The 20176-nt window shown below is 43.9% G+C and overlaps 1 protein-coding gene across 1 annotated transcript in view; it reads left to right on the top strand.

Annotated features, from left to right (window-relative positions):
• KIAA1217 (KIAA1217 ortholog) overlaps positions 1-20176 on the top strand; it is a 186087-nt gene that overhangs the window by 12685 nt on the left and 153226 nt on the right. Inside the window, 1 exon segment of the mRNA XM_070381952.1 lies at positions 497-695. Coding sequence (XP_070238053.1) covers positions 497-695 — 199 coding nt within the window.

The following is a 20176-nucleotide window of genomic DNA, read 5'->3' as shown; positions in this document are numbered from 1 at the left end:
GAAGAAAGTCCCTCAGTCATGTCCCGACTCTTTGCAACCCCATGGACTGTAGCCCACCAGGCTCCTCCATCCATGGGATTTTCCAGGCAAGAATACTGCAGTGGGTTGCCATTTCCTTCTCCAGGGAATCTTTCCGACCCAGGAATCGAACCTGGGTCTCCTGCATTGCAGGGAGATGCTTTACCATCTGAGCCACCAGGGCAGCCTGTAATGTAGCTTGTCCTCAACTCCTTGGTTGAATCGGCATTTGCGCTGTTATGTCCAGTGATAAAAACCTTAATGGAGTACTCACTCAGGGACAACTTTTTTTCCAGTAACTTGCATAACTGAGATTCCGACCCACTGGGTCTTTATTTCTATATCCAGTCCTTCCAATGGACTGTTTTTCGTTGCCATGTTGTTCTTCCAGCTCAGCAGATCTTGATGGTATAGAAAATATTTTCAGCATAAGTAGTAACAATCTGTTTTCCCACTTTCTTTCAAATGCCTTTTGCAGACAAGAAGCCCCAAACTCTCTCACAGCCCTCAGCCTCCCAACTTGGGCGACCCAGTGGAGCATCTATCAGAGGCGTCTGCTGATTCTTTGGAAGCCATGTCTGAGGGAGAAACTCCCAGTCCTTTCTCCAGAGGCAGCCGGACTCGGGCAAGCCTTCCAGTGGTGAGGTCCACCAACCAGACGAAAGAAAGATCTCTGGGTAAGCTTCAAAAGGCAGCTTCTGATTTTTACTACTGCACGTGTGTGCGTTTATACTTCTGAACACAGACCCCTACATCGGAATGTTAATTTGATCTTTATTTATAAAGCCTCAAGTACTCAGAAACTCCGATGACTTAACATGAAGCCTTGAGGATTTACCTGATGAAGAAGCATCTAGTCCAGGCGGTCTCCGGGGCTGGGCACATGCAGAACTGGCTGGGGTTGGCACTCAAACAAGAGGCTAGCAGCGCTTGTCTGTGTCCTGGTATAGGGAATAGAGAGGGACACTTTGCCAAATGAGCCTCATTTCTTGGGAACCTCCTCCCCAGTTTCAGAACTGTGGATGATTGGGGTATGAGCCCCACTCCACTGTCTGACAGTCCAGGGGAGGACATGAATGGCTCCAGGAAGAAGATGTGCAGTGTGGCCAGTACCCCCATGACTGGTCATGAAAGCCAGAAACACAAGGCTGTTCACCCTGCCACCACATGAAAGGGTGGAGGGCCTTAGCAAGAGGTTAGCATAGCCTTTTCTTTCAACAAGCTTTTAGGAAACGCTTGTGATCAGTTGCTTCAGTTGCGTGGAACTCTTTGCAACCCTGTGGGCCGCCATAGCCCGCCAGGCTCCTCTGTCCATGGGATTGTCCAGGCAAGAATACTGGTGTGGGTTGCCATGCCCTCCTCAAGGGGATCTTCCTGACACAGTGATCGAAACCCGCATCACTTATGTCCCCTGCATTGGCAGGTGGGTTCTTTATCACCTGGGAAGCCCCTACCCTCACGTAGCATCTGCTTTTTCATATTGGATATTCACTTTCTATCTCACTTTGCTTCTTTTTCCTTCCTGGCCCTTTAACAAAAGGCACAGATCCTGAAGATTTAGACATTTTTGCAAATTGTGTTGGTATTTCATAGGGTTAACCTGCCTTCTCAAGGTTCTGATTCGGTACCTGTGTTTACAGACATCTGGGGTCAGGAGAAGGAGGGACGGGAAGGGGATCAACCCACAAAAGGCTTCAGGGTGGGCCTCTGCAGAAGACAGCTGAATTCTCTTAAAACCAAGCAAACGCCTTGCTTGAAGAACAGAGAAGGATGTGGGGAGGTATCCTGATTTTGTTTCCTCAGTCACAGTTGGTAACCAAAGCGAATTGGGTTCAGACACTGTCCTAGGTCTTTTTTTTTTTTTTTTAAAGCTGCGCTGGATCTTTGATGTCGTGCAGGGGGCTGTTCTCTAGTTGCAGCGTGCGGGCTTCTCACTGGGGTGGCTTCTCTTGTTGTGGAGCATAGGCTTTAGAGTGCAGGGGCGCATGGACTCCGCAATTGTGGCGCACAGGTTTAGCTGCCCCAAGACATGTAGGATCTTAGTTCCCAGACCAGGGATCGAACCGATGTCCCCAGCATTGCAAGGTGAATTTTTAACCACTGGAGCCCTGTCCTAGGGAAGCCCTGTCCTAGGTCTTTTAAAGAGAAAAACAAGATAAACCAAAAATACCCCATTTTTACTTGCATTATTGATATTAATTTTTAGCCTTCAGTTTTGTATACTTCACGTTTGGTTAATAATCCAGGGTCCTCATTTTACTAGTGAAAGATGAAAGCCATGGAAAATCTCCTTTTTGTTTTCTGAGGAACATAGTTAATTAAATTGCAGAAGTGGGAAGGCCCTCTATTTCCTATTAACTCCATTTACCAATGAAGGCCCGGGGTTTGCAAGGGTGCAGTGCACCCAGCGAGCATACGGGGCCCTGGCAGTGTCAGCAGGATCCAGGGTGGTGCTTTCCATCTAGAGTACAGGGCTTAGTGTTCTCTTAACCCCACTCCTGCTTGAGGCAGGAGCCCGGGAACCAGCCAAGAAGTGAAATTTCTCCTTTGTGCTTTGCAGGAAATGGATGAGGTTCAGTACTCTGTAAAGATAGGCTGTGCTTTGCAAAATAGAATGAAAGAAGAACAAATACTTCTGCACCTTCCCCCTTACCTGGGGAACGGCATGCCTGTGGGATAATGGAGCCTTTGTCTTACAGGCAGGAATTTCCCCTGCAGCCAAGCACACTTGGCAGTGCAGGTATCCATAGATACTGGCTGCCTTAGAAAGCCAACCTCTGGGCTTCGGGGCTGAAGGCTTAGGACAGGCAACCTTGCCTTAGGAATTGCTGAGCGTGGCTGGTATTTTTCTCATGGGCCGGCTGAACTTATGCAAAACGCTGTTTTACTCTAAGCATGCCTTGCTGTGAAGTTCTGGCAAGTCCCGGCAGATTCACAAATGCAAAGGAGGTGTTTATTCTTCCGGCTCCAGGAGGAACTTTGGGGCCAGTGATTTCCCCAAATCCTGCTTGGAGAGAGAGAAACGCTGGGAGAGGAGAGGAGTGAGAACTTTGCCCCTTCGACAGGAGCCCTGGGGCCAGAAAATGAGGCTGGCCCGGGCCTGTGTGCCTGACGCTGCCCTTCACTGCCTCTCTGTGGCCGACCTGGGAATGTCCTCTGGCCGCACCTGGCCTTCCTGACATAATCCAATTGAGCTAGGATAGGAAATGAACAGGAAAGTGAGTCAAGGAGAGTCTATATACAATCTCTCTGCCAGGGGCCTTGCTGGCCTCCTGTTTGAAAAAGTCCCTGTGTGCCTGACTGTATTTAACACCCAGATATGGGAACAGCAAGCTCCCCAGAGAGCAGGACTGGGAGAAGCAGGGTCCCCCAGCATTTCAGTGATGAAGGCCATTTAGGACCCCAGACCTCAGAGGCTGCGGACGAAACAGCTGTAATCTCTTGCAAACCCACTCTGGGCGCCACCTGCAAGTCCCGGGTTTCCTTTGGGGTCAGTGCAATGTCATTTTCTCTTAATCCACAGAACTTGGGTAGGACCTTCCCACCCAACTCCTGTTCATCTTGTGTTTAAATTTGTCATGGTTGGTTCTGCATGGATTATTGCGTTAATTTTGATTTTTTAAAAAATATCATTAAAATATTATTTATCTTGATTACTGAGTTTTGGAGGGGGGCCCATAAATTGTGTGCCTGAGGAGAGTGCCTCACTCGCCTCAGCCGAATAGCTGCCCATGTGTCACCCCAAGGATTTCGCGTATCATCCAGGAGACCTCCAGCCACAGGGCCCGGAAGGGGCGGGAGCGGGAGAGCCCGGCTCCCAGGCTTCGCTTCTGCACATGCGCAGTGTGTCACTGGCCCCCTTCCCCAGTCCTGGGCAGGGTCTGGACCAATTCTCCCACCGCTCCCGCTCCCTGGAGAGGATGCGACCTTGCTTTCACTTCAGGCAGCCTGTGCCTGGAGATAAACCTGCTGGCTTAATCATTTTTTCACTTGAATAATCCTACCTTTCTAGTGCTTTGGCGTATTTAGGATATGGGAGGAGCGCGGACTTGGTGCATTGCACAGAGGCTTTTAGAAAATGTGCCAGAGAGAGATGGGACAGCTCTGAGGCGCTGATTAGGACAGAGAAGAGAGACGTTGCTGGTGCCCGTGTAATAGTCTCTCTCAAACGCTCCCCTGCATGCAAGGTGGGAGCTTCTCATTCCAGGATTTCAGGTGGGGCCAAGAGACAGCAAAACCCAGAAATCTTATCTGATGCTGGGAGCCAACTAGTCACTCTCAGAGATTTACAAAGCTGAAAAGTAAAGAAAAAAATTCGCTCAGCGCTCTGATTTATAACATGACCAAGTTCCAAAGATCTGTCACCTCTAAATCTTTACTTCTACGGAGTAGTGGGTCCCCCGCACACTCCACCCATGCGGAGACCAAATGAAATTCTTCTCAGTGGAATTTATGCCATTTCTGCTTCCCTCTCTCTTTGGTGAAAAGAGAGATGGTTCGGGGAAAGGAAATCTCCAAAAGAAAGTAAAAACCATCTTGCCATAGAGTGAAGTTTTAGAAATCATTTCCGTGTAAAATTGTCCCACAGTTATTAGGTCTGGGTCTTAATGATGGAGTCGTTTCCTTTTAGTCATTGCTGTCTTATAAATGTCTGTATGGAATGCAACCGCGGGCAGGGGCTGGGGTCTGGCTGCTCCACAGTCAGCCGTGAGGGAAAGAAGAGCCACAAGTTGTTCCCACCCTTCTGTGTACCCTCAGGAATTTGAAAATAAAACTCATATAAAAGCACACAGCAGCAGCTTCCTCCTCGCTGCAGCCAGATGCCTTGGGTGATCGTATCCTGAACGGTTAGCTTTGGAAAGGACACCTTCCTTACCAGCCCAGCAGCCAGAGGTGCTGCCATTTCTGTAGCAAATTTCCTCTTAAACACTCAGACTCTATAAACAAGAATGGCTTTTAAAGGCTCCGGAGGATTTGAGACTCTTGGAGGGAGAACTTGCCCAACGTGTGTGACTCGTTGAGTATGTTTGGGCTGTCCTCTTATTTTGAGGTGGTGACCGTGATGGGGACCATATCCGGCTGGGAGTCTTTAAGGAACAGAGAGTTCACCTTTGCCAGAATCTCCCCGCCTGTGCAAAGGAGTGAGCAGGAGGTTAGAGAAAAAGATGGAGGAAACGTCCACGTGTAAAGAGGAAAACCAAGGATGTTTATGGGTGAAGACTGTGAGCCTCATATTAAGATTATTTGAGCATGAAGAGCTAGCCTCTGAAGAGTTTTAAAAAAAAAGAAATGAATTTCAGACACATGGACACAACAATATTGCTGGGCAGAGTAAAGAAAGCACTAAAGGGATTTAAGTGCTGGTAGCGGTTAACATGTAATAGTGTAAAAACTAAAATTTGCAGAAGAGTTTGGTTGTAGGTCAGTAGCTTGGGAGCACATTCCTGACCTTTTTAGGGTGCCATCAAAGAAAAGGTGAAAGGGTCATTTCTAGCTTGGGAACTCAGTGAGCGGGGTGGGAGGACACGGCGACTGGCCAGCGTGGTCCACTCCTGTCTCCTTCTAGCGTTCCTTCTTTTACTTTGGAGGCTGGAAAGCAGAATCATTCTGGAATAGCAGATACGCTGGGTTCCAGAAGTAGGGACCAAGGCATTTGTGGAGGCTTTGGATTTTCTTCAGCACCATTTGCTGAGCGGTCTCAGGGCATAGCCACTCACTTGACAGAGCTGAAGTCTGGGCATCTGTTTTACTTCTGCTGAGGACACAGGTGTGGTGTGACTTTGCAGTGGGACCAGCAGCTTCTGGACTTCCAAAGCAGAGTCACAGTGGTCCAGGGCCACTGGAAGCTTCCCCCTTGTCAAATGGGTTGTGCAGTCTCCCAGTTCTAGTTAACATTCAGCCCAATGACTCCACAAGCCAGTTAATAAATCTGTCTTTTGCTTAAACCAGCTGGAGTCAGTTCAGTTCTCTGCACTGAATCCTCACTGATAACAAGGGATCTGATTGGCTGTGCTTGTAGCAATTATAGTGCCACCTCTTCTGCATGTTCTAGAAAAGATGGCAGGTACCAGTAGGCACAGGCTGATGACTTCTAAAGACTTGTCAGTAAACTGGAGAATGAACTGAAGGTGCGATTTCCCAACTGTGTTCCTCAGCACTCTGGAGTTTTGTGGCATTTTCTCTACTATAAATATTGCATTTTCATATAAGATTTCATTTGGCAAATGAGCTGTGTTGGACTGCTAACCACCCACACAGTAAAAAGCATTAAGTAGACCAAGGGGCATTGGAGAATAAGAGAGAGGTCATGAAGACATTTTCTTTCCATAACAGGGGTTCCTTGAACTCTTCTATTTGGCTGTATCAAGTAAATCAAAAGATTATCTCTTAGATTTTTTGCTCCTGATGTAATGAATGTCCTGAAAGGTAATGTTTTTTAAAAAGTGAATTGATCTTTAAGCTAAGGAGAAAAAACATATTTGGGACTGGGAAGTAACCACTGAAAGGAAATATTTCAAGAAACCTTTGGGACTTCCCTGGAGGTCCAGTGGTTAAGACTTCGCCTTCCTATGCAGGGGGTGCAGGTTCGATGCCTGGTCAGGGAGCTAAGATTCCACGTGCCTTGCAACCAAAAAACCAAAACAGAAAACAGAAGCGGCATTGTAACAAGTTCAATAAAGAATGTTTCTTAAAAAAGAAAGAAATCCTCTGGTATCGCAAAACATGTTTTTGTGATGCAAGTAATCACCCCCAATTTTCCTTTATTACCTGGGATTTTCATATATGAGTTTCTCTAAGAGAGAAGCCAAGAGGGTAAACTTGGCTTTACCCTTTACCCTCTGAAAGAGGAGAGTACTTATCCAAGTTTACCCTCTTGGCTCTCAATTCACCCATAAGAAAGAATGTTCTTATAAAAGATTGGAGACTCATGATTTGTTTGTACTTACTTTAAAAAATAATGTTAGTCCGATGTCTTTCAAAATCCCTTGCTATTAACATTCCTGGGTTGAAACTTTAGAATAGATTTCTCAGACTTTGAGGCAATGGTTCAGTTAATGTGGTACCTACGGAGTTCTGTGCCCTTTACCAACTTCTTGAGGATTGTTTTGCAGATGGGATGCTGGTAGGAAAAGCATCAATGAAGGTGAATAGAAGATTTGGTGGAATCCAAGGGCCCTCCCCAAGATACCATTCATTTACAGAATCTGGGACTTCCCTGGTGGTCTAGTGACTAAGATTCTGATATTCCAGTGCAGGGAGTATGGGTTCTAAGCCTGGTCATGGACCATGATTTGGTCCAAAAAAAAATTACAGGGTTTGCCGTTGGCTGGCTGAGTACCAATGAAAAGGCATGGAGAAGACTTGGAGTATGCTGTTTCTAATAGCTGGGATGTTGCTAAACCTGGACCTTTACTTTTTGTTATACTTTTTGTTAAGTTCAGTTCAATTGCTCAGTCGTATCTGACTCTTTGTGACCCCATGGACTGCAGCACACCAGGTTTCCCTGTCCATCACCAACGCCCAGATGCTCAAACTCATGCCAATCGAGTCAGTGATACCATCCAACCATCTCGTTCTCTGTCGTCCCCTTCTCCTCCCACCTTCAATCTTTCCCAGCATCAGGGTCTTTTCCAATGAGTCAGTTCTTTGCATCAGGTGGCCAAAGTATTGGAGCTTCAGCTTCACCATCAGTCCTTTTAAGTTAAGGGCAACCATTTCTAAACTGCAGGTGGAGCTCTAGGGTTAAATGCTGGAAAGGTGACTTCAGTTTCCAAAGCCATTTCAGAAAACCAGTCCCCCCATACCTTGTGTGTGCTCAGTCACTAAGTCATATCTGACTCTTTTGAGACCCCAGTGGACTGGAGCCTGGCAGACTCCTCTGTCCATGGGATTATCCTGGCAAGAATACTGCAGTGGATTTGCCATTTCGTCCTCCAGGAGATCTTCCCGACCCACGGATTGAACTCGAGTCTCCAGTGTCTCCTGCATTGGCAGGAGGATTCTTTACCACTGAGCCACCTGGGAAGCCCAGCCCATCTGTTAGCCAGTATGAAATATTTCACTCTGTCACAATCATAAAATCCATTCAAACCCAGACATCTAGACAATGTTTAGATTTTTTTCCTGATGTATTTATAAAAATACTCTTATTCAAAAAAGAACTCTTCATCGAATTTCACAAGTCAGCAAAAGAAAGCAAGACAAGTTTTATCCATATAAATCTATACATCCAAAGTAGATTCGATTTGGCTTAAAACAATAAAAATATATAAGAATCATTAAGACAAGAGTTAACACAAGTACCAGTTGGCCGCAATGTGTGTCAAGAAAATTAAGATAAGAATAATTGCTATAATTGCAGCCAAGATGAAAAAAGAAGATAAAAAGAGAAATGTAATGAGTTCAGTGAATTTCTTTATTTAAGAAGAGGTTTAGGGCCCCTTATTTAGAGCATTTAATCCAAGACCTCCTGTATCTTAATATTGTTGACATTATATTATGTAATAGTTTTATTTAACAGTTGTTTTATGGAAAGTTTCTTTGTATAAAACTTCAAAATCCAAGGATATCGTCTGAAACCATCTTATTAGAAGGTCCAATCACTTTATGGCAAATAGATGGGGAAAAAGTGGAAACAGTTACAGATTTCATTTTCTTGGGCTCCAAAATCACTGCAGACAGTGACTGCAGCCATAAAATGAGAAGACGCTTGCTCCTTGGAAGAAAAACTATGACAAACCTAGGCAGCATATTAAAAAGCAGAGATACCACTTTGCTGACACATGTCCATATATCAAAGCTATGGTTTTTCCAGTGAATGCGAAAGTTGGACCATAAACAAAGCTGAGTGCTGAAGAATTGATGCTTTTGAATTGTGGTGCTGGAGAAGACTCTTGAGAGTCCCTTGGACTGCAAGAAGATCAAACCAGTCAATCCTAAAGGAAATCAACCCCTAATATTCATTGGAAGGACTGATGCTAAAAGTGAAACTCCATTACTCCGGCCACCTGATGTGAAGACCCGACTCATTGGAGACGATCATTGGAGAGGCCCCTGATGCTGGGAAAGATTAAATGCAGAAGAAGTGGACAACAGAGGATGAGATGGTTGGATGGCATCCCTGACTCAATGGACATAAGTTTGAGCAAATTCTGGGAGATAGTGAAGGACGGGGATGCCTGGCTTGCTGCGGTCCATGGGATCACAAAGAGTCGGACGTGACTTAGAGATGGAACAGCAATGTCTTTGGGGTTCTGTGGGTTTCTAGTGATCTCATTTGATACATGGAAAGAGCTGACATAGTCTTGATAATTGACCTGACTCCCCAGGTGATCGGCCTTTGGCTGTTAATAATCTCATCAGGGTGGGTCATTTCAGATAGAGAGGAAAATTTGAGGAGCAGGTCACTGTTTTGGTTTTTAATATTTGTTTATGTATTTGGCTGCGCTGGGTCTTAGTTGTGGCGTTGAACCCTTAGTTGCAGCATGTGTGGTCTAGTTCCCTGACCAGGGATTGAACCCAGGCCCCCTGCATTGGGAGCTCGGAGTCTTAGCCACCGGACCTTCATTATTGAAGGCTTGAAAGGCAGAAGAGAGTTAGAGAAGAAATCTCCCCCCAAATTCCAAATTCCTAATAATACCAACTGTTTACTCTAGACTCCAGGGATGAGGTTGGAAGTATTTGGTTTCAGGTGATGTTCCCTGATACTCTCTGCTTGGAACAAGAGTTGAGCTATTGCATTACTTTTAGGGGAAAATATTTCATTTATAAATTGCTGTTGTTTCCCTTTGCAACGAAAACTCTACCTAAAAATCTGTTGACCATGCCTTGCTATTTTTATTTATTTATTTATTTGGCAAATGCAAAATTCATTGCACCCTTAAGAGTTTCTTGCCAAGTTAATTTGTTCTTTCAAAGCTGGCTATAAAATATAATCCTTAATGTTCATCTCATTCTATGAGTCCACACACATTTTTTGCACCTGCTTTTAAAGATGATTCTATGGACTACTAAAAATAATATGAAGATGCATGCCAGCTTTATGTTACACACCCAAGACAGATTCCATCCTTGGTGCCCTCATCCTAAACGTGGCCTCCAGAGAGCCGACATCTGGAAACTGAGATTTGTGGCAGCTTTTTATGTTTCAGGCAGAGTGTAAGAACAGAGGGAAGAACACATGGGCATTGTTAGAGAGGAGATGTATATCTTCTATGTGTGTCTTCTTAGGCAAAGAAAAGGGTGAATTCCCATCCGAATTTCTCAAGTAAGCTCTGTGACAAGGGGAACTGAATGGCTTCTGGTCTGGAAATGAGGTTCTATCTGCATCACCAGGGGACTCAGTCTCCATCCAGAAGCTGCTTTTGAGCACGACAGTCGGTGAGCCCCAAAGCACCACCACGATGGTCTTTAGTTACTTACCAGTTGGAGCCACTCTCTGAGGGTCTGAAATTGGCCAAACTGTATCTTCCCCCCACCCCTCCGTCTTCAAGTTCGTATGTTAAAGTCTTAACCCCTGGTATCTCAGAATGTGACTGAGTTAGGAGACAGGGCTTTTAAAGAGGCAATTAGAACAAGGTCATAAGAGTGTACCCTCATCCAATAGGACTGGCATCCTTATAAGAAGAGAAGGTTAGGAGACAGACAGGTGCAGAGGGAGGACCATGTGAAGACCTGGGGAGGAGGGCTATCTATGAGCCAAGGAGAGACGCTACAGAAGACACCGACCCTGATGACACCTTGGTCTCAGACTTGAGCTTCCAGAAAGTGAGAGAATAGATTTCTGTTGGGAAGCCACCTAGTTGTCAAACTTTGTTACGGCGGCCCCAGCAAACCCAAACAGGGACTCAGGTCACTCGTATCCTCCCACTTTCTTTCTCATGTGAGGGGACAGGCTGTGGCAGTTGTCACAAACTTGAAGTATTTCTCTCTTTAAGACAGTAAAATTAGACACGTCGAGTTTTCTGTTGAAGTTGGGTTTCATTCCAGCCTCTTCACCTCTGGGACTTCTCAGGTGGCACTAATGGTAAAAGAATCCGCCTTCCAGTGCAGGAGACGTAAGAGACATGGCTTGCATCCCAGAGTCGGGAATCTCCTGAAGAAGGGAATGGCAACTCACTCCAGTCTTCTTGCCTGGAGAATACCATGGATGGAAGAGCCTGGAGGGTGGAGGGCTACAGTCCATATGGTCACATAGAGCTGGACGTGACCAAAGTGACTTAGCATGCAAACATGGCTCCACCTTTGCCCAGTGCCTCGACCTGCCTGCTTAGCATTGCAAGGGAAAATTTTAAAACCCCTGGGACAGAGTCATCATCCATGACTGCTTTTCTGTCTGGTGTCTCTCAAGCGCCATCCTCAGATTTAGCAAATGAAAGTTGTTTCACATCGGAGTGACTTAATTGTATCCCATCCAGAAAAGCTCGGAAGGTAATCATCTGAATTTGAGTTCTCAGAAGTTTGGTGATGTCATTAAAAATTACATTCTCACCAACTTCGCTACTTTCAAAATTTCTCTGAGGTATTAAGTGGCTTTCAGATGTCTCTGGCTAACTTTCTCCCAATAATAATATAAAGCTAAACATGGAAAAAAAAAATCCTTAATTTTTTTCCTCCACAGATTTTGCCCGTTTCTCAGTTTTTTTCTGCATTCATGTGGTTATCCATTTATTAAGAATCTGTTTAGTTCCAGGCACTGTTAAAGGTGCCATAGTGAGTTGTTTAGAAAATATATGAAATCTGGTGCTTGTATGCAAGGAATTTTCAGTGTAACTAAGGACACGTGCTAACCGTGAAAAGTCTTTGAAATCTACGTAAACCAAAGACTGCACAGATGACCCTTGCATTTACTCAGTCATTCTGGTCTCCTAGCTGTGCCACGTCAGAACTAGACACACTCCGCTCTCTCTGTGCCTGGGTTCAACTCCCACTCTCGGACCCTTGCCTCTGCACGGCCCCCTCTTCACTTCATTCAGAGCTGTGCTCAAGCAGCCTCATCAGTGAATGCTCCCCCAAGTAACATTCACTCTGTGTGATCATTCACGATCACTTTTGCGTTCTTTCTCATGACACATCATTTAGGACAGTGGTTCTCAAATTTTAGCAGAGACCTCGTTAAAACACCGATGCCTGGCTCTGCTTATTGGCTTTATGGTTCCGTAGATTTGGGGTGAGACCCAAGCACTTGCAGCTCTGACTAGTCCCCAGGTGATGCTGGTCAGGGGATCACTGATTTTGTACCTTAGGAAAGATTTGGGCTTCCCAGATGCTGCTAGCGGTAAAGAAGGCACCTGCCAATGCAGGAGATGTAAGAGATGCGGGTTTGATCCCTGGATCAGGAAGATCCCCTGGAGAATGGGAATGGCACCCCACTCCAGTATTCTTGTCTGGAGAATTCCATGGACAGAGGAGCCCCGAGGGCTACAGTCCACGGGGTGGCACAGAGTCAGACAGGACTGAAGCGACTAAGCTCGCCTGCAGGATAAGATTTTAATGTGTCATTACCATGTAGCAACACGTGAGGGTGCTTTAATTGGCTCCCAGTAGGGGAGGAAAAGTTGTCCTCATCCTTTGGTAGGAAAATACGGGGGCCTTAAATGTCACATCTTTGAACTAGAGTACTTAATTCCAGCACACCTGAGTGACAGGACCCTCACAAGAAGTATGGGAATACCCATCTTACTGCAGCAAACTGTAGAGCCAACCTACTCAGCTAGATCTGTCTTGCCTTTTATTTATTTCTTTGCTTTAGCTGCCCTAGATCTTCACTGCTGTGTGTGGGCTTCCTCTAGTTGCAGTGAGCGGGGCTGCTCTTGGTTGTGGTGCATGGGCTTCCTGTTGGAGTGGCTGCTCTTGTTGTGGCGCCTGTGGTCTGTGGGGTCTTCCCAGAGCAAGGATCAAACCTGTATCCGCAGGTGGATTCTCAACCACCGAGCCACCAAGGAAGTCCTAGATCTGTCTTGCCTTTTGCCCTGTGCCATTCATACTTTTGATCCCTGTTTGATCTTTATCTTCCATCTCATCACCACCCCTTGACACACTTGCAAATGTCAGTAGAGTCAGCTTAGCTGGACTTCTCGTAGGACTTCATGCGTTTCTGTTCCACGTCCCAGCTTCCTCAGTTCAGACCCCCATTGGCGTCCAGCCCTTGTCTGCTCCAGGGGACCTCTGGCCCCAGTCACGGTCAGTTAGCACCCCAGTATCGGTGCTGCTTGTTGTGCTGAAGAGGCCAGGGCAGATGGATGTGGCCAGTGCAGTTAAGATTTTCCTGGAGGGGAGCATTGCCTTAGTTTTGCATGTTTCTGGGACAGCCTTCTTTCATATGCTTTCCTTTGCCTTCGTAAGAAGAGTTGAGTAATATAGGAACCCTTTTAAGAGTCAAACTTAACATTAATTAAATACATTTTAAATACCTACAATACACATGATGCTATGTTAAGTAGGCCGCAAGAAAATCATTCTTTTAACAAATAGGGAGTTCCAACTAAGACAGCCCTGGGCGCAGTTCACAAAAAAGTCACAGCCTCTGATCTTTTAGAGCTTCTGTTCTGTTGGGAGAGACAGAGCATAAACAAAACATAGTAAAAGAGTAGATGGTATAAATGCTAAGGAGAAAAATAAAATAGGGGCAGGGATACAGGGAGTGCTGAAGAGATGGAGGCTTGATTAGTTGTCATTTTAAAAAGGATAGACAAGGAAAGCATCATGGAGAAAGTGGCGTGTGAGGGACTTCCTTGGTGGCCCAGGGGTTAAGACTCTGCATTCCCAAAGCAGTGGGTCCAAGTTCGATCCCTGGTCGGGGAACTAGATCTCCTGCATGCCTCAACTGAAAGAGCCTACCTACAGTGACTAAAAGATCCCGCCTGCCACCACTAAGGACACAGGGCAGCCGAATAAATAATTTTTTTTTTTTTAAAGAAAGTGGCACCATGATGCAGAGCATGTAGAGATGGGAATGACACCTATATCTGAGGGAGGAGAATTCCAGGCAGGAAGATCAGCCAGTGAAAAATTTTTGAGAAAAGGGCATACCCAGAGCACTCAGGGAGACCACTGTGATTGGAGTCACACAGTACAGAGGAGTAGGGAATGAGGTTGGAGAGGCAGTGGGAACTGGACAATGCAGGGCTTTGACAGTAGCAGAGACTTGGGCTCCACTGTCCTCATTGTGATGGGAATGGCTCTGTTGCATTATGAGCAGTGACACTGCTCCCATGTTAAAGACTGTATTCTGGCTTCTGGGCTTGGAACAGACTAAAGAGGGTTGGGGCAACCAGTTAGAAGACTTGCCATAATGTAGGGAGGTGAGTGGAGAAGGAAATGGCAACCCACTGCAGTGTTCTTGCCTGGAGAATCCCAGGGACGGAGGAGCCTGGTGGGCTGCCGTCTATGGGGTCACACAGAGTCAAACACGACTGAAGCGATTTAGCAGCAGCAGCAGCAGCAGAGAGGTGAAAGTGTTAGCAGTGGAAGCAGTGAGAAGAATTGGGGCTCTATAAGTGTTTTGCAATAAGAATAAGAAGGATCACTGCCACACAGGGGTTCTAATGAAGGAGACATACATATAAGAAATCACCATAGCAGCTAACACTTACCAAGCACTCACTCTATGCCAGATAGGTGAAATCTAACACACATCACAGCAAAAACAGAATCAGAACCCTAACAGTCTGTCTACTGAGCCCACATGCTAAAGCATTACACTGTGCTGAAAAGAGAAAGCAAGAAGTCCGAAAACAGTGGAATAATATATTTCAAATCCTGGAGAAAATATTGCTTCTAACAAATATTTCTTTAACCAGCAAGATTATTACTTAAGAATGAGAGCCAAAAGAAGACATTTTCAGGTAAACAGATTAACAGTATTTAGCATTCACAGACTCTGGCTGAAAGAACTAATAGCATATTTATTTCACATAAAAATCCTCAACAAAATATTAGCAAATCAAGTCCGACAGTGTATTTAAAAAGTCATCATTGACTGGGATTTTTTCCAGGTATGCAAGGCTGGTTCAATATTTGAAATATAATCAATGTCATTTACCATGAAAAGATGAACGTGTTAATCACTCAGTCATGTCCAACTCTTTGCGACCCCATGGACTATAACCCGCCAGGCTCATCTGTCCGTGGGATTCTCTGGGCAAGAATACTGGAGTGGATTGCCATTCCCTTCTTCACGAGATCGTCCCGACCCAGGGATTGAACCCAGGTCTCCTGTATTGCAGGTGGACTCTTTACTGTCTGAGCCACCAGGGAAGCCTGTCATTTACCATATCCATAGACAAAAAAAGAAAAAATCATATGATTATGTCAACTGTATCAACTGACACATAAAAAGCACTTTAAATAATAATGCCCATACGTGATTTAAAAAACAAAACAAAACTCCTAGCAAACTAGGAATGAAGGGAAAATTTCTCACTTTATAAAAAACATCTACCAAAAAAACCCTGTTGCTGACATCATACTTAATAATGAGAGGCTGAATGCTTTCCCTCTGAGACTGGGAACGAGGCAGGAATGACCAACCTCTCCACTCTTACTCAACGTAATTCTGGAAGTTCTAGCCAGTGCAAAGGACAAGAAAAAGAAATAGAAAGCATGCCATTTGGAAAGGAAGCTATAAAACTGTCTCTATTGCCAAGTCATGTTATCTAGACAGAAAATTCCAAAGAATGTACCAAAAAAATAAAACACAACTCCTTGTAGAATAAGTGAGTTCAGCAAGGTCAGAGGATCCAAGATTAACATAAAATTCAGTTGCATTCTTGTATACTAACAGCAAACATTTGGAAGCTAAAATAAAAGGCTTAATGGTATTTACAATTACTCTAAAGAAAATTAAATAGGTATAAATCTTACAAGACATGTATAGGATCTGTATGCTGAAAATTACAGTACGCAAAGTAATCAAAGACTCAACAAGTGAAGAGACACTGTTTTCATTGATTGGAAATCTCAAAAAAGTGAAGGTGTCAGGTTCCTCCAAATTGATCTAGAGTTTTAAAATAATCCCTATTAAAATTACAGCAAGATTTTTTTTGAAACATAAACAAGCTTATTCTAAAGTTCATATAAAAGGCAAAGGAGTCTTTTATAGAATATTTAGAATAGCTAAAACTATTTTGATGAAGAACAGAATGAGAGAACTCAAATCTGCCTGATTTCGAGCCTTACCATAGAGCTGTGGAAATCAAGACTGTTCTGCAGGACTTCTCTGGTGGTCCAGTGGCTCAGGCTCCACGCTCCCAATGCAGGGGGTCTGGGTTCAGTCCCTCACTGGGGAACTAAATCCCTTATGCTGTTGCTAAAGACTCTGAATGCCACAGCTAAAACTATCCTGCAAGCCACAACCAAGACCTGGTGTAGCCAAGTAAATACAAATAGATTTAAAAACTGTACGGTATTGGCAGAGGGACAGACACGTAGATCAACGAGAACCTAGAAATACACCCGTAAAATTATGCTGATCTGATTTTTTTGACAAAAATTGCGAAAGTAATTCAATGAAAGAAAGCTTTTTCAATAAGCGACACTGGATCAATTGGACATCCACAGGCAGAAAAGAGAACTTTAATGTAATTCTTCCACTTGTACACAGATTTGCTCAAAATAGATCATGGGCTTTAATGTAAAATGTGAAACTATAAAAACCTTTAGGGAAAAAAAATAAGAGATGTGATTCAGGACTTTGGGCTTTGTGAAGAGTGATGTGAGACCAAAAGCACAATCCATCAAAAGCAAAATTGATGAAATGGACGTCATCCAAAAACGGGTCCAAAAACATGGACCCTGTTAAGAAGGTGAACCATGTAAGCTACAATCTGGGAGAAAAATATTTGTAGCCATATAACTGACAATGAGTAATATTTAAAACATATAAAGAACTCTCAGAGACTTCCTGGCAGTGCTTAAGGCTTCACCTTCCAGTGTGGGTTGGGTACCTGGTCCAGGTGTTAAGATCCCACCTGCCTCGGAGCCAGAAATCTAAAACATAAATCAGAAGCAATATTGTAACAAATTCAGTAAAGACTTTAAAAATGGTCCACATCTCCCCCCCCAAAAAAAAATCTTTAAAATAAATAAAATTATATACTCAGCAGTAAAAAAAAAAAAATCAAACAGTCCAATTAGAAAATAGCCAATATACAGGAAGACACGTTGCAGCAGAAAAGGATGTACAGCTAGTAAATAAGGACATGGAAGAATGTACATTGTTAGCTTTTGGGGAAGCGCAGACTTAAATATCGTACAGAGGTATCGCTGCACATACATCAGAATGGTTGAGATTTTTCACGATAACTCCAAATGTTAGCAAAGATGCAGTAAACCAGGTCATTTGTACATTGCTGGTGGGAATCGAAAACCATGCAGCCACTCTGGAAAAGAGTTTTACAGTTTCTTTTAAAACTAGAAATAGGCTTACGGTATGACTCAGCAATGACATTTTTTGGCATTTATCTCAGGAAAATAAGAACACATTCACCCAGAAACTTGTCCATGGATGTTCACAGCAGCTTTGTTTGTAATATCAAAAGCTGCTGCTGCTGCTGCTAAGTCGCTTCAGTCGTGTCCGACTCTGTGCGACCCCATAGACGGCAGCCCACCAGGCTCTGCCGTCCCTGGGATTCTCCAGGCAAGAACACTGGAGTGGGTTGCCATTTCCTTCTCCAATGCATGAAAGTGAAAAGTGAAAGTGAAGTCTCTCAGTTGTGACCGACTCTTAGCGACCCCATGGACTGCAGCCACAAATGTCCCTCAGTGGGTGCACGGTAAGTGAAATGTGGCACCTCCATGCCATGGAGTACTGCTGCCATGAAAAGGGACAACGGTTGATACCAGCTACAACTTGGATGTCCCTAAACGGAATCATGCACAGTGGGGAGGGGGCACCAATCTCTCAAGGTACTATTGCGTTTATAGAAAACAGTACTAAGGGACTTCCCTGGTGGTCCAGTGGTTAACAATCTGCCTTTTAGTGCAGGGCACCTGGGTTCAATCCCTGGTCTGGCAACTAAGACCTAATATGCCGCAGGGCAACTGACACGTGCTGCAACTGAGACCCAATGCAGCCAAATAAATAAAAATTTTAAAATGCTGTTAAACTTATACAAATAGGGAACAAATTAGTAGTTGTCAGAGGTAAGGGACTTTCTACAAAGAGGTAGCATGAGGAGACTTCTTACGGTGATACAATTATGTGTTGTGATTAGGTAGTTGTTACAGTTCAATGTCATAGAATTATACACACACACACACACACAAGTAAATCTGCATAACCTTTGTGGGTGGTTCTGATTCAATAGCCTGGTTTTCTTACTGGATTATGTAAGATGCCATTGTTGTTGGAAGCAGGGGCATGGGACCTCCTTGTGTATTTCTTTCTAACTTTCTGTGAATGTGTAATTATTTCAAAATCAAAAAGTGCACAAACAATTTACTAAGAAGTATAATAAACCTAGGAGGAAGAAGCAAAATATGTGATGTGATGGTCAGAAAAATAAATTGGTAGTCATGTTTTCCAGAAAATTGTAAATAAGCGTCAGTTCTGATGAATTATTTATGGGAGTTGACATCAAAATAAAATAGAAATGCCAGCAAGAAACAGTGTAAGACCAGAGCACCTGATCAGAGTGAAAGCATTCAGAACGCTTCCTGTTGTCTCAGAGAACAGAAAACCAAATGTTTGATGTGACTTTATGATGAAAAAATAGAATGACATCTAAACCAACCAATGTTATTTTAATTCATACGAAAATCACTTACTGAGTACCTGCTGTGTGTCTAGAAACCTACTGACATTACTAATTCCTATCATTAATTCTGAAAGAAGGTAGTTTTATCCCTTTCTCACTGATGATGAAACAGAGCCTACCTAAATGGGAGTCAATGCCATATATAAAGGTAGTGACAAAGGCAGGAGGTGACAGAGGCAGTATTTTTTTTTAATAAGAGGAGACAGTCTTTATTTATTTGGTTGCATCGGGTCTTATTTGCACCATGTGGGATCTTTTTGGAGCATCTTTTGTTGGGATGTGTGAACTCTTTGGTTGTGGTGTGCAGCGTTAGTTGCTCCAAGGCATGTGAGATCTTAGTTCCCTGACCAAGGATCGAACCCGTGTCTCCTGCATTGCAAGGCAGGTTCTTAACCACTAAATTACTAGGGAAGTCCCTAGAGGCAGAATTTGAACCCAGAGCTCTCTGATGTGTCTGTGTTCTTATAACTCCATTCTTCCCTCCTGAGCATAATGAATATGGAAATAAGTTAATTTTCTGAGGAGAATGCTCACACTGTTTTGAAGGTGAAATGTTTTTATGTTTTATGGAATGAAATATGAATCATCTCTAAACTATGGACAAAACAAAAAGCTTTCACATCTACTCTTTGCAATTCATTTCATTGCCCAAACTATGGGCAAGACTTACAGCAGAATAGAAAGCTTTCATAGCTTCCCTTTTTCTTTGTCAACACTAAACAGCCCCTGTGAAGCTGGGTATCACAGGAACCCATCCTTCAACTAGCTGTGTTACCTGCAGGAGCAAAGAGCATCAGTTAACTTTCACATTTAGTGTTTTCCCAATAAAGCTACGAGCATTAGGCATACAATTTTTTTTATCTTGTTGTGTGTGGACGAGAAAAAGCTGATATTTTGAAGATCAAAGAAAACCACTAATCTATCCGACTATTGGTTAATTTCCCATTTGTAAATCTTGTTTCTGTTTCTTCTGATGCTAAAATTGATCTTCAAGCCCAAGTATTCTAAGATACCTTTTCACACACCCAATCACAGAGCCTGTGGGGATAACACACAAACACACACACAGATTGGTAATGGATAGTTAAGGAACACAATGGAGTATTACTCAGCCATTAAAAAGAATACATTTGAATCAGTTCTAATGAGGTGGATGAAACTGGAGCCTATTATACAGAGTGAAGTAAGCCAGAAGGAAAAACATAAATACAGTATACTAATGCATATATATGGAATTTAGAAAGATGGTAACAATAACCTGGTGTACGAGACAGCAAAAGAGACACTGATGTATAGAACAGTCTTATGGACTCTGTGGGAGAGGGAGAGGGTGGGAAGATTTGGGAGAGTGACATTGAAACATGTAGAATATCATGTAAGAAACGAGTTGCCAGTCCAGG

This window comes from Bos mutus, chromosome 13 (genome assembly GCF_027580195.1).
Source record: "Bos mutus isolate GX-2022 chromosome 13, NWIPB_WYAK_1.1, whole genome shotgun sequence".
In the NCBI taxonomy this organism is placed as follows: Eukaryota; Metazoa; Chordata; class Mammalia; order Artiodactyla; family Bovidae; genus Bos; species Bos mutus.
Note: the sequence above shows the minus strand (reverse complement) of the source record. Positions and strands in the feature narration are given on the sequence as shown.